The sequence below is a fragment of the Abrus precatorius genome, unplaced genomic scaffold (assembly GCF_003935025.1).
Source record: "Abrus precatorius isolate BTA unplaced genomic scaffold, Abrus_2018 Scaffold7, whole genome shotgun sequence".
Lineage (NCBI taxonomy): Eukaryota > Viridiplantae > Streptophyta > Magnoliopsida > Fabales > Fabaceae > Abrus > Abrus precatorius.
Window position 1 is genome coordinate 21,161,882 of NW_020874417.1, and position 15,777 is coordinate 21,177,658.

The window sequence follows — 15,777 nt, forward strand, 5'->3', positions numbered from 1 at the left end:
AATTCAAAGAACCTGCAGAAAAGTCAAAGTGAGAGCAACCAGCAACTCACTCCCCTATGCACTCTTTCAAAAAACGAAAATGAAATTGGAAGGACAGGATTTGCAATTTGCTTAAGCGAAGGAAACAGACTATCCACTATTTCACTCAAATGAAAATGAAACCAAAGGATCTTATTCCTATGTACACGGAGAGGAATTGGATCCTGATTAATTTTGGTACCATGGAGAGTAACCAGAAAATTTCTGTAATCATTTTTCTTTCAGTAAAAGGTTTTCTCATTAAATAAATGCTGCAATTGTCTTGTTCGGTGGTGGGGGGAAATGATTGTAAATATCTTTAATGGCGATACAGAGCCTACTTGTATGATGATGGATATATCATATGAAATTTCCTAAATTGTGAACAATTCAGTCGTGGTGTATTTGGTATGTTGGAGCAGTATAGTCCAACATTGTATTTGTCGCTGTAGTTTATCAGAAGAGTAAAGAAAGGATCATATGCCGTGTTTAGATATTGACATATTTGAATTAGTTTATACAATTAATTTTGTTTCTTCTAGTCTCGAGTTCAAGAGGTATCTACCATAGTTTGTGTCTATCGATGAATCCACCTTAACTTAAAGGCTTAAAGCTAAGCTTTTTGTGCATAAAAATTAGTTTTATATTTGCTTTATATCAAAAATTAGTTTTAGTTTTTCAAAAAAAAAAAAAAAAGATTGTTGGTTTTGGTCCTTTTAAATTCTAAAAAAATTAAAAATGGTTCTTATCGTCATATCACATGATATGTATTTAGATATGACACCAGCAAACATTATGGGATAACATATCAAATGTAGATTTAAATGCATAGCACATCATTAATGTACAGTGGTAAGAGCCATTTTTTAAAAATACAATTTGTAGGGAATAAAACAAATATTTTTACACAAACCAAATTTTAACATGTTTATAGACGTTAAACATATTTTACTCATAATTAATCGATTGTTTCACAGTCACCTTTAATGTTTTTCAATTAAAATCAGAGTTTTATATAGATAACATGTGACGAGACTTAAATGTGACCTTTTAACAAGGTGAAATTCTAATTTTAATTGAAATACAAATGGCATTCTTTTATGGAAGCTCCCTTCTTTATTTTATGATGTTTGGTCTCACCAAGTTGGGGTCATTTCTGTCTCGTCAAAACATTTTTCTGACCCCTCAGCCTTGTGGATGAAAACAGCTTGACTCCAACAAGGTAAAAATCGTAGAAAATGAACCATGTCCAAGGAAGGAGAAGAATCTGGAAAAAAAAGAGAGTAAAAAATAGCAAAGCTATGGCAGAGATGATTATGTAAGTTTAAACAACGAAGAAATTGGAGGCTATGTTTATAAAAGCACAAGCACATGGGGAAGGTGCTTGCAGAGGAGAAGCAAAAATGTAACCCATGGCTGAAGACTACAACTATGTGAAAGAGGCAAAAGCTTTCGTGGAGATTGAATTGATGGAGGTAGTGTCACCTGTAACCCTGCCAGAGATGGAGCAAAGAGTTTTGCGAAGGAAGAAGTAACAAAGACATCTCTAAGCATTACTGTAACGAGAAAGATGCTTGATATCTAAGGAGGTCGTCGGGTCTTTTGACTACAATGCTGTCTGCTAGCAGCGCAGAAAACTTGGGTTATTAATATTTTTAACGAGCTCGACATGTAATTGTAAATATACCAAAGAGTAAATCTTAACTAGCTTCATTTGAATAACTTTACATTTATCAACTTTTGTTAAGCTAACTATAGTTAACAAAATTTTAATAAATATATTAAGTCTACAAATTTTATAAAATTTAAAATTAATTAACACTTCATCAAATAATTTTATTTTAACATTTAAGATATTTGTTAAAAAATAAATGAAAAAACTTTCTGTAAGATTATATACTCATAAATATTTAAATTAACTTAGTTAAGTATTTAATCCATATAAAAACTATACAATTCAAACTTATTCTTGTATAGTTCATATTTTTTTTTTCAAAAGTTATTATTTAGTCCTAAAGAAATATTATCAAGCATCAACTTTTGATTAGATCACGTTCATTAAAAGGCTAAAAACAATCATTTGTGAAAAAAAAAATAGCAACTATACCTCAAAAAATATTTTATAACTAAATCCAAATTAAATAACTTTTTCAAAGACGAATAACTTAATTAAGCCTATTAATTTATCTAAAAATTAACATATATAATTGTAAAATTACGACTTAACAATTTGATTGATAAAATTCAAGTTCATAAAATATTGTTAAGTAAACATTAAATACATACTCAAGAACTTTTTAAGAATCCAAGATCTTTTTAAGGAAAATAGAACTAGGCCACATAGGTTCAAGAGATTTTGTGGCACGCGCCACCTAACGTCACAGCATGAACAGAAATAATAAGAAAGCAAAACAAAATAAAAGACTTGCATGTTAACCGCTTGTAGTTATTTGTTATGTAATAGTATTTTATAAGATAATAACCAACGATTATTTTTTAGAAACCAGCCCTGAACTTAAAATTCTGAGGTATGGTAGTTCTCATTCATGCGAGTCCGTCATACCTTGGCTCAATTCTTGCACAATAGTTTACAAATCACTCGCGCCACGGGGTAGATGTAAAATTACTCGTATTCTCAATACAAACATTTGCATGAGCGTCATCAAATATAAATAGTTGTTGACCCACTACATATCCAACCACACCTGCTTTCATCCACCTGATTTATCACATGAAATGACAACGCCCTAGTAATTCTTCCAAAAACCTGATTTCCCCAACTAGACATACCATCTTATTTTATGCCCACCGAGGCAAATAAACTAGAGGAAGCAAATGTCCATCACACTGCCACGTGGCTGCCAGAAAAATCAATTCCAAGACCAGCCAGAGTATATACTGTCATAACATGACAGACCCAAAGGCCAAAGCAATATGTAACATTTCTCAAAGCATACATAAGTTCTGATTTTCCATAGTAATGGTAGTTTGCTTCACAGTGAACAGGATAAAAGTGTATTACCGATTTTGTGAAGGCAACCTATCTGATCCATGCCTTAACCGAAAGCTGCTGGACCTACCTGGGTCTGACCTACCGGTGGCTTGGTGGTATGCTCTCCAACCTGAATCTCTATCAACATGGCTCAAAGAAAACGAAGGCATGTGGTCTCTTTCCCAAGCATGGAAGTGACTTGGTAGATGGTTTTCTTCTTGAAAATTGCGTCCTGACAAACTTGGTGGGATAAGAAAGAAGCCACCACTTTGGTCGGGTGATGTGGCCATCGGTGCTAACTGAGCTGATCCGCTATGACTGCTCGGTCTTCGAGTTCCAGAAGCAATAGGTGTCCGCATTGTGGTTGAGTTAGGAGGTTGCTGTGGTTGATAGTATGCCTGAAGAGCCTGGACTCTATCACGTGCCCGAGCATTGCTACCAGGATAAGGAGGGATCATTGAGGAAGCAACTGAGCTCCCCGCTCTGGCAGCAGAACTGCAGAAAATAATGCATTGAATGTTGTAGCTCAAATAAAAATGCATTGAATATCAATTACATGACCTATGCAAATTTTCACTAGCTAGTGAAGATTCTGAGATCTATCCTTTTTTATCTATTTAGTCTATATAACCAAAATTCATTTTGTATTTAATAGAATGAGCAAAATAAATATTACGGCTTAGCTTGCATCAAATATTCAAATTACATTTGAGCATGTAATACACTCATGCAAACAAATGTCTTTTACTGAGGCACATTGACTCTAAAGAGGTACCTGTGACCAACAACGAAGGGATGCACAAAAGATCCTGATCTTGGTACATCCGAACCACCCCTGGCTGGCCTTTGAGTACCAGGTGATACTGATGGCTGATCACCAGTAACTAGACGACTACTTGCTGTAGAGAAGGGAGGGGAATGGTGTTCCCAACTGTGATAATGAAGATCCACAGCAGGAAATGTGTAGGAGGTTGGCATGTCACTAGGCACAGATGAGCCATTCCAATGGTTGAAGTTTGAAGCTTCTGATACAGCTCCACCCGAATTGGAAGAGGATGGATGTATTGGTCCAAAGTATGCAATATATGGACAAGGATGACTAGCAGATGATACTGCTGTATGTTCCGCAAATATGGCATGTTGTCCCAATATATCATGATCTGCATCTCGTCATTCCATTAAATTAATAGATTCAGTACAGTGCAAGCATCAAAATAAAAAATGGGGACACTGATTAGCAAGAAAAGTGATCTTACATGCATTTGATGAGAACTCCCCTTCCCTGGGAAAAAATCAGGAACATAAATATGAGTTGAATAAACATCCAAGAAGAGGAAAGGGGGGTGGGTGGTTTTCGCAACGGGGGGAGAGGGTTCTTCAAAGTTTGTTATTCCTAGAGATTATGGGGATTGAACTAGACCAGAAAATAAGGTATAAGCATAACCATAATCCTTATTACTAAAGAACCAATCTCTGCCCCAGCATGAAAGTGATACAGAACTGATATGTTGTTGTATGGAGAATCTCACCCTTACCCAGTTAGCTGAGAGATCTGGAGTTGCCCACTCAACTTCCTTTTCACAACAACCAACTGACTAGCTAACTCCCCCTCTCCCCTTTTATCACTACTTCTATTCTTCCTAATCCCCTATTAACAGAAATGAATTCTAATCCCCAACCATAGTTATCAATAGCGGCCGCTATCACGGCATAACAGTGCAATTCCGCTATGGCAACCCTGTAGCATTGCGGTTCAGTGTCGCGGCTGTCACGCGGCGAATAGCGGTCAGAAATCGCGGCCGCTATTATGTTCTGTTTAAAAATTCTGAATATGCCCTTTGTTTTTTTAACATTTGGGGCTTTTAGGGAGGGAGGGGGGGAATATTGGGATTTCAGCCCCCTTTATTTTTTGAATCTTGTCCCTCCCTCTCACAGACCCTAACCCCTCAACTCTCCTGTCAGCTCTTCTCTCATTTCTCCTTTCATTTCTTCTCTTTTCTCTTTGTTTTTTCTATTTCTTTCTCTGTTTTGATTCCCCAACTTTGTTCTATTTCAAATTTCAAAGCTTCAAGTAGAAGCAATGGCTGCTCCTCGTGCACCTTTTGCTTTTTGTTATTTATTTCCTTCTCTAATTTGGGTTTTCCTTTTTTGTTTTGTTCCAAATTTGTATATTAATTTTATATTTTTCAGCATGTATGTGTGTGCATTAAAACTTCAGAATAGCGGTCATCCTGCTACCGCTATCCCCGCTATAGCGTTTTTGAGGTTAGCCGCTCCGCACTGCTATCCGAGATTGACTACTATGTCTCCAATTAACCCTATCATTCGTCCTAACCTAGTTCCTAACACAAGGGTCATCTACAGCATGCAATTATCCATACTAGATTTTAAAATCCAAGGGTGGATATACACCTTTACTTGCTCGCTTTATAGACAATGTCACCTTAGAAAAGCCGTTTGCCAAAGCACACTCAATAAGCCTCCTCTTTATTGGGGGGCAAAGTGCAATAAGCACAGATGACAGCCTCCATTTTAGTTGGATCCACTGGTAGCAATAGTTAAAACTAAAGTTGCTTCACTAAAAATTTGACTGCTGCTACCTAAACTGTGCAGGTCCATTATGTATATGAAGATTCCCAAGCCTGGTATGGCTACCTCATCAAAAGTCAAATTAAGGATTTAACAATTGGAGATGAAGGAATTCTATTGAAACAAACACTTAATGAAGAAACTAATAAGCTAACTTCTAAACTTATACTGACGCTACTGCCTTCAAGATGCGATACTCTAGATTTCTGCAAGTTTTTCTAACATTTTTCTCTTACATACCAAAATGGTGGTTCTAAAATATAACCAGGACTTCAGAGTTCAGATTTATTAATAACAGCAGTCACTTGAACCACATTCAACTTCAATAAACCTACTTAGGTACCCAAATTAAAATAAAACACATAAAGTTTCAGCTTAACACTTCTCATTGCACCATTTATAATATGTCATTAATGTGGAAACAGATATAATATATACAGTAAATCCCACCAAGTATCTTCAAACCAGCCTTCCCAAAAATCCCTATACAAGTTTTCTCATAATGCATAAAAATGCAGTTTCAACACTAGAAAGAAAAGAATATGGCAAATGAAAAGTCCAAATCAGTGAATTTAAATAGATATTAGTTTGTATGCATTCGGCTTACTCGAAGGATGATGGAAGTCGTGTCAAGTTGCCAAAAGGGCACCAGTGAACTCCAAAGGACTGCAGAAACCATGCAGTCAAAATAGTAAGCAATATATTATCTATTTACATAATGAAAACGGAACATGAAATAATTTCAATTGTAATAAGAAATGACAACCTTGAAAGTCCAACTATTACATAGAAAAATGAATTTCATCTATAAATGACAATGGAGAGAAACAAAGCCCCAGCATATTCACGGTACACTTAGTACAGGATGCTAAAATGTACAGGAGTGATTTGAGTACCTAAATGTATGCAGCTTCCCCATTATCTTAAATTTAGCCCATAACTTTACTTTTTTCTGCTTGTATATAATTTCATAGTTCATACAATTTTAAATAGTAATGCTAATGGAGAAAGGCACATAGCTAACTGCCTTCCCAAAGAAGCATTCAGGGAAAAACCTTTTTGATAAAGACAAGCAGACAAGAAACTTGCAATTTCTCACTCTCCCTCACATGAATATGAATACCTAATCATTAGAAATATTTATGCAAGGCTGTGTTCAGCTGAAAGCATAAAATAGAATACAAACAAATCGTAATATGTCAGGACTATTACCATTTCAGAGTAGCTAAGATCATAAAGGTCCTCATCATGTGTCCACTCATCCATGCTAAATTCTGGATATGACCGACAACCATTTGCATAAAGCCATTGACCTTTCTCAATCTTCCGACAATTAGGGCATTGCATTGCTCCTTTTATGTTGAATGCCGAACCAATGCAATCTAAATAATATAAAGAAAGTAATAATAGGAATAAGAATAAGATGCCATGTGGATGGAGCTAGATGAATCTATCAGCTTGTTAAAAATTAATTCAAGTAAAAACTTGAAAGCTAGCAGATTAGCAATTAAACAAGTATGACAATAGGTGGCAAACATTCAAAAAACTCAAACGTAGGCCCTCTAAATTTTCCGCTTTCCCAATCTGCATGTCCCCAACTGAACAGCTTATGCAGTTGGGGTGCATGGAGATTTGGGTATGGGTATAAAAGCTCAAATTTTAATGAAGACCCCACAATGTACCAAATGTAATTTCCAAGTTCATCTTCTTTTATCACTGGTTGAGAACTATCAACGTTTTCTAAGCTTGCTATCAGTACGTAGTACTAATAAAATAGAAGAAATATATAGTTGATATTTATTATTTAATTAAGCCTATGACAAGTCTGTGACCATATTTTGAGTGCCAAATTATGGTCTTTCAAAGGAGTTAGCTTTTGCAACTTTGATGAGATTCATGGGATACAAGGGACTATTATATGCAGTCTGCATAAACCAAACATAAGAAATCCCTCGCATGCACACATTCATGACATTGCTATTGCTTCTATATTCGAACGACTTGAATATTACTGAACTGCATAAGAAAAACAAGAGAAAAGATACATGTGAGTGTTCACTTTGCCTCCCAAAAATGATAAAAAAGGGGGGGAAGGGACTCAAAGGACTATCCATCCTTTTAAAAAAGAAGCCTTCACTGATAAGGTAATCTCAGAAAGTTGCTGTTTAAAATACAATGGTTTTTGAAATGAGATTTTTCATGTTTCCGGGTTGATCTAACATTCCAAACTGGGATGTGATATCCCACCACATTGAATTCAATACCACATACATATTGACCCAATTTTCCATAAAAAATTCTTTACTTACTTTAAGAAAACAACAATCTTCAACAGGGCCCTAGAATGACCACCTTGTTATCTTGTCATATTCACATAAACGTATGCAAATAGCATTCACTTGTACACATTTATAAACAGTCAGTATTGCACATATAGCAACAAAAGCACTTACTACAGCAAATAGCGCACATATAGAGACAGAAGCTTTTAATATTACAGTGAATAATGCATAATGCAGCACATGCTATTTCGCAGATAAATCCCATTCATGTTATATTGAACATGTTTAATATATTTAAATATAAATTCAACATAACAACAGCATATACAAATAAAACTACTAATTGTACGTGAAAAACTACAGTCACAATCACAATATAAGTAATTAACTACATCAACTCCATAATTATCCAAAATTTAACCGAAAGTAACCATAAAAGTATAACCAACAACATCAAACACTTAAACCATATGCCAACGATGAATTATTTTAGAGATACAACTCATTTTCCATTTTATCTAACATAACAAGTTATAAAAATACTTTTAAAGTGTCAGGATTGGATTTGTTCACCCATAGAACCATCACATAGAGCCTTTTAGTTTTCTATTAATACTTGAATTTTAGTTTTAATATGCATGAAATAATTTAAGTGGTAAGCATCTTCATCAGTCCAGATGTGTACCAACTACAATAACAAAAGTGATTCTATTATTTTTAATAAATCTTTTGTAATCAAATGACGATCTTGATGCATTAAATTCATAAAACAAAACTACCAACAAAAGAACCTGTGAAAATTGAAATTACCACTGCTAATTCAATTAAAACCATAAGCATCTATAGAAGACCAATTGAAGTTATTCCTCTGGCAAAGAGAACTATATTTTTAGAGCTAATATGAAGGGGTAATTCATTATTATTGTTTACTTAGCGGTCGGTATCCAATATTATTTGAACATTATCATAGAAAAGCTCGCTTCATATATGCATATGGAGACTATTCCTCCAAGTGCCCTATTAAATTAAACAGATACAGAACTTGATTTTAAGTGTAATTGTCAAAATCATAGCTATCAATCTCGGACTGCGGCGCATAGCGGCCAACACCAAAAATGCTATAGTGGGATAGCACACACCAGGATGACTGTTATTTAGAAACTTTATATATAAATTAAATAATTTATACTATATATAAAAGTGCTAAAAGATTTATAAGAAACTCAAAATCAATGACATATTCATAATTAAAAATAAGAAGTCATAGTTCTGAGGCAAAACATACAAGTAAATAACAATAAACACATGGTAGTCAAAATCAAAATTCTATGTAGGATCCAGGGAAGGTGTCAAAGATCGTAACTCGTAAAGATCGTAACACAGATCGTAAGACCCTACAAAATTGTATATATGCATATAAAATAATATAAATATGAAGATGAGAGAAGCTAAACAAAGACATAAAGGAAGGGAGCTACCCTCAACTCAAAACAGAGAAAGGGACACACCCACTAAAAACAGAGACAGAGATGGAGATCAGAGACAGGGAGAAGGAAAAGATGGATTAGGTGATTTATTCTAATGAAAAGACTATGTTACCCTTAAAAAAACTTAAAACAAGGTCATTTTAAGGGCAAGAAGGGAAAGTCAGTTTATATTTAGAAGATAAAAAAAGTCTTTTTCACCCTTAAAAGCCCTAAAAACTGCTTTGTTCTGGGTATAGAGAGGGAAAGTCGACATTTTTACTCTAGTGGCACTGTTGCACCGCAAATTAAGCTACGATGGCTGCAAATACAGCTGCGAAGACCACCACAGCAAAACGCTCCGCTATGGCAGGTCTGTGGCAGCCAAAGGTTGCTCTGCCAGGCACCGCCATGCTATTGACAACTATAAAGCAATTGGATCAATAAACATGTCAGCAGTCAAAAAGCCAAAACAAGATAAAACAGACATGGCAGAATCACGCGAGCCTACCTATTTTATGATCTTGCACAGCGATTTCATGCGATCTTTCAAATCTCCAATCTTGCTTGCAAGCCAACACGGCATGGTGGTTTAGGATCGTAAAATCGCATGATTCTACAAGTTAGCCCGCGATTTTCTTTTTAAGTTTCACTCTAGTGCCACTGTAGCTGTGCTACAGCGGCTATTCAAATCCGCTCCGCTATTCTAATTTGTGGATTCTATATTTGCAAAACAGAATCATGTCATGATCCTTAGTTTTGGAGGGGGAAAGTTCATACAATTGACAACATCTATCAGCTAATCAACTCAAAAACATGGAAACCTTCGAGTAATTAAACAAAAACATACAGAAAGTTAGTCAAAATGTCACAATTTGGGTTTTTGAGCAATTAAACAAGACCAAGACAGTGCCAAATTTCCGCACACATATAGATGATTTCCTACCCACTGCAAATCTTGGAAACTGATCTACATTTCCACAAGTCCGTCATAAAAGCTAACTTCACCATAACAAAACATGGAAGCCCAATCATCTTCATCGCCAAACGACAACCGTGACGAATCCAAATTGCAAAATTTGTTTAAATCTGATAGTTTCCAAAAAAAATACATATACCCAATCATCCATATTCTGTCGTCACGACAGGACTCTCACAAAGCTGCCCTTTTGGCCATAATCAGTAAATGCACCCAATTTTCCTTTTAAACAAATCAACACAACAACAAACAGGATCCCATAACCTAAAAAATTTCTCTTGGTTTCCTAACCCCAACGCCAATGAACACATCATCGAGAGTAAGAGTCAAGCATAGTTGATAAAAACATTAATTATAAAATAAAAACAGAAATCCAGATCTCAATTGTCGTAGTTAAAATCGATTGAGGCATCGGTGTTTGAACACACAAGATGTATAACATCGTTCAAATTCCTTGATTATTATTCATTCCATCGCATTCTCGGGCAGTGAGAGAGAGAAATTATAGTTACCGAGATGGAATTGATGACCGCATTGAAGCTTAGCCCAGGATCTCTCCCCATTATCGGCAACAATCTCGAGGCAAATGGAACAAGACACTGAACCAAAAGACTTTCCTCCTCCATCATCTCCGTCATCCACCACGTTATTATTGCTATTGTTATTATCCTCTTCCTCCTCGGTACCAAGACCCATTACAAAAACCCTAAAATCGGAAAAGAGAGAGAAACGACGACGTTTAATTGAATTGGCGTTGTCTATGTGTATGAGTTAAGACAGGGATGAGAAAGGTACGGAAAGGAAAAGATGTAATCTGAGATCTGAAGTCTTCGGTTTGGGAGGAAGAAGAATGGTTTTGAGTTTGCGATTTTTGATTTCTGTTTGATACGTTGCGGATCGTTGGATTCTTCCTCTGACTCCTGATAACTCTTATCCAATCAACCTCACCGACGGTCACGATTCATTGGCGGTGTCTTTACCTTCCTTTTGACCTCCTATACTATACATTACGTTTTTTCTTTTTTCACTTTTCTTAATTAACTCTAATTACTCGTTTAATTAAGAATAAATATCAAGTATAATTTTTTAAGTATTTTTAATATTAATTAAAATTTTATTTTAATAAAAATAAATATTTAATATCATTATAAATTATAAAGATAAAATATTATTTTTAAATAAAAATAGTTTTAAAAATATAAAAAATCAGAAATTTTGTTAGATTTTAATTATATTTTTTTTATAAAAATAATGGTTATAAATATGATTTTAATAATTTTTTTTGTCAAATTTTAATTATATCATTTATTGATATGAATAATTTAAGATTTTCTTCTGGCATTATTTTACGTTAGTAGAAAGTAAATACTTAAATTAACTCTTTAATATTTTTTTTCTTTATATTTTTCATTAAAAACTACAAAAATTTCATATGTTTTATTTTTTTATTCTTAAATTAATATTTATATATTATATTTATTTAATTTTTAATTAATTATTTAAAATGTGTTAAAAAGTTATGTTATTACTATTTTCAAAATTTTATAATTTCAGTCTATTTTTTTAAAAAAAAATTATAATCACTCAAATAAAATTAATTTTCAATTTTCTTAAAACATTTTGTTGATATCCAACTCATAGCAATCGTGTAATTTAAATATTGATATAAGAATTTCTTATAGTAAATTTTAGTTACGAAGGTTAATGACCTAAATTTTTTTAAATTTTTTTATAAAAATAATAAATTTTTGTGTTTTTTTATAGCAACAAATTTTATTTTCTCATGCCCTTCCTCTACATTGGTTGTATCTGTTATGCATAATTTCTGCAAATTTCGCTTAAGCCATGTTTTCCTTACTTAAGTGAAGGTTACAAGGGAAAAAAATGGCTCACTGAATGAATGTCGCTTAAGCAATCATTATTTCGCTTAAGCCACACAAAGTATTCTAATATTCACTTAAACGAATAAAATCTAGCTTAAGTGAAATTGAGTATCATACTTTTGCTTACGTTAAATTATTATAGCTTAAGTAAAATTGACTTGACTTAAGCTAAAAATAATGTTTTAAGCGAATTTGGCCAAATTTGTATATTCATTATTGTATAAAATTAGCTTAAACAAATATTATATAACTTAAGTGAAAATTACAGAAAATTATTGTCCTGCATTTTTTAGCATTCAACCACATCTCTTTAATTATTGTCTCTATTCTAATTTAGTCAATTTGTTTTTTCTAAGAGAATTGGGATGAGTATATGATATTTACAAATTTAATTGGTTCCATTTACAAATATCACAATTCAAAGTATGACAATGCAAAGAAAGTATGATTATTTAAGTTGTTAAATTTGGAAAATATGTTTGCATATTATTTGGGATGGAAAATAAAGAAAAATTAAACAAAGCTTCTACAATACTATTACAAACGGGGAATACTTGATTCAATTTCATCTTTTGTCTTAGATATCCTTTTTAATTTTTTTTTGTTTAAATTTTAACTACAACTACTGAATCTATCAAACTATTCGAAGAAAAGAGATGGATCATGTAATATCCTTATTTTTGTATTAATTAAAATTACATTATATGATAAACATGCATGTAAGGGTATGTTGAGAGAGTTTTGAAGTGTTGAACTGTAAGGCTGTCATCGTAGCGAGATAATTCCCGCTGTAGTGAAAAGTATAGAAGAAAGAGTGCAATTTTATCTGATATTTTTGCTGCTGCGAGAAAGTGTCTCGCTGTAGCGAGAAAGTACCTCGCTGTAGCGAAAATATCGCAATTTTAAGGGTATTTAAGGATTTTTTTTGCATGAAAAATCATATTTTTCTACCATTTTCACGTTCTCTCTAATTCCTCTCAACTTTCACCCCTCTTTTTTAGATAAAACTCCTTAAAACCTTGATTGTTCTTCGAATTTAAGAACGTAGAATCGTCCTACACGATTCTAAGTAAGTTTCTCTGAGTTTAATTGTATTTTTACTGTTCATTTTCTTTGAATTTTGTTCTTAAGAGATAAATTCGTGTTACCTAGGTAAAAGTGTTATTTTAGGATATTCTTCATCATCAACCTTCATTTAGATCTTCATTTTAAGGTAAGAGGGGCTCTATTTTATCATTATGTATTATAAGTCATATGTTAAGCCTAGGAGAGTATGTTTACATAGCATTTTTATGACATATGTATGAATAATAGGTAATAATGCAGAAAGATTTCTATATGAATATGTTTGATGTTTTGGTTTACTAATTTTACTATGTAAATATGAAATGTATGATGAGAAAGCATATTATTATCGTTGAACAAGTTTAATGAATGTACTGGATGTAATATAACCTTATTATTGAGATATGTCTGAAAATGATGAATGTGTCATCGATGATTTATTGAATGATTTGATTATTGAGATCATGAGTAAGTGATAAGCGATATGGAAATAGTCTGGAAGTGCTAATAAGCACGATTTTATGAGTGGATGATGGAATGAATATAAGAGCTAAATGGATTGGTGTAAATAGTTACAGAGATTCACTACGAGTATAGAGTCTGGAGACAATAAGAAAATCTCAAGAAAATGTAAGGTGATGAGCGACATTTGCGATTGTGCACATATTATTGTTGAGTGCAAATGCGCCACAAGGTCTCACATTCGTTTCCTGACTACACTCATGACTATGCCTTACTAAGGGGCTCGTAATTGCATACGTTGTATCTTTATTGCATGAGCTAACCGACAACTATTTACATGATTGAGTAAGATCTCGAGAACTGCTAGAGGTATCGAATGACTGTGATCACAGTACACTGAAAGTGCATATTTGGAAATAGAATGATAAAAATATAATGAAATTGTGTGAATTTGTATGTTGGGAAGAAAATAATTAATATATGATATGAAATGATGATTATTGAATATTTATAATTATTGTGATAAGTGATATGGTGAAATTGTGTTATGTTTGAAAGGTAGAATAATTGTTCATCTTTACACCACTCTGCAGGTAGCAAAGATGATAACCCATCCTGTGCAGATTGATATAGTGGATATCTGTGCTAGTAGTAGGTTAAACTATATTTTTAGCAAATATAGACGTGTAGTACAATTGTATTTTAGATAACATTTTGAGAAGAATCAAGAGTACACATTAGAAGTAGTCTATAATTATAAATTATTCATAATTTGTTAGGAAGACCTAATAGTTATACATTTGAAAGATTCCCTAGTATAGAAATGATGGCGGATTCTGGTGACGAATATCTTGGAGAGGATGATGAATTAACTGCTGAAGACTTGGCAAAAATTGAGAGCTGACATGATATATATGATTAGTTTCAGGTCTTCAATATGTGGGAGGGAATATGAACTGTTGTAAACTTTGATATATTTTGGATAATGATATGTAAATATTACTCTGTGATATACATTATGTAGTTTATTTTCCTAAATTTTTCATAGATACAAATTAACTGTGATGAAAAGTTTTTATCTCTAGAAATTTTGATTAACTATTATAAGAAAATATTTGATTATTCTTTCTAAAATTTATAAACTTAATATATTTAAGATGGAGAAATGTAGGGTGTTACATATCACCCTTACTTTCTCATCTCAAGGTGAACCTTCTTGTACCATAGCATTTAAGATGCTTTCTTGTTTTGTTTCAAGGGTAGCACATAAAGTGTACTGACAAGGAGTCAATCTCTTGTAAGTTGAGTGAGTGCTTCATAGGTGTTAGAAACACAAAGGAAATGCTTGAACTAGCTTCAAAAACAAAAATGAAAGGGAGTGATTTTAAGATAATAGGGTTGAGTTTTATGTAAATAAAAAAGGAAACTTAATTTCATAACAGTTACAATTATGTTTTTAAAAGATATTTACTTTTTAAAGAAAATCACTTTTAAAAGACATTTTAAATATATAATACTTAAAAATTCTCACCCTGCGAAATTTATTAAAGATATAATTGTAAATATTATAATTTTTAAAACTTGTTACAACATTTCATCTTACTAACTCATTTATGAATCATATAATATACTCATTCATTTAGCCATCACCCTTCAATTTTTTATGGATTGTCGCCTTTTTATAATATTCAACTTGTGATTAGGAATGGAAATAGGTTAGGCTACGCTAGACTTTGCATAAATAGGCAACCTGACCTATTACTTGTTATAGGCTTTTTATCAAGTCTAGCCTGACCTTTTTTAAAAGCCTGATTTGATCTATTAGCTTGTTTAATGGCCTACTTCGTATCGAGATATTAAATAAGTTATTAAATTTCCTTATAAATACACTATTAAACTATCTAAATAAGTATGTCTTTTAAAAGCATAAGACTTATATCTAAATACTATTTTATTTTAAATTACTATCGACAATGAATTTTTTAAGATTCTATTCGCTCAAAATTTAAGTAAAATGTGAAATGCACTGTTTTACTTATATATT

At 32.8% G+C, this 15,777-nt stretch overlaps 1 protein-coding gene across 2 annotated transcripts; it reads right to left on the reverse strand.

Moving 5' to 3' along the window:
• Window positions 1-2,453: 2,453 nt before the first annotated feature.
• On the reverse strand, window positions 2,454-11,217 carry LOC113873319 (E3 ubiquitin-protein ligase RFI2-like). 2 transcript variants are annotated; one of them, XM_027511383.1, is made up of 6 exons: window positions 10,836-11,217; window positions 6,812-6,981; window positions 6,207-6,265; window positions 4,267-4,292; window positions 3,786-4,170; window positions 2,454-3,505 (listed from the first exon to the last, which is right to left on the reverse strand). In XM_027511383.1, exons 1-6 carry the CDS (start codon window positions 11,017-11,019, stop codon window positions 3,037-3,039), a joined length of 1,293 nt encoding a protein of 430 aa, XP_027367184.1. In that variant the 5' UTR covers window positions 11,020-11,217; the 3' UTR covers window positions 2,454-3,036. The 2 variants fall into 2 exon arrangements, with proteins under 2 accessions (XP_027367184.1, XP_027367186.1); XM_027511385.1 differs by having other exon boundaries at window positions 2,528-3,505; window positions 6,812-6,983; window positions 10,460-10,972.
• Between the last annotated feature and the right edge of the window lie 4,560 nt (window positions 11,218-15,777).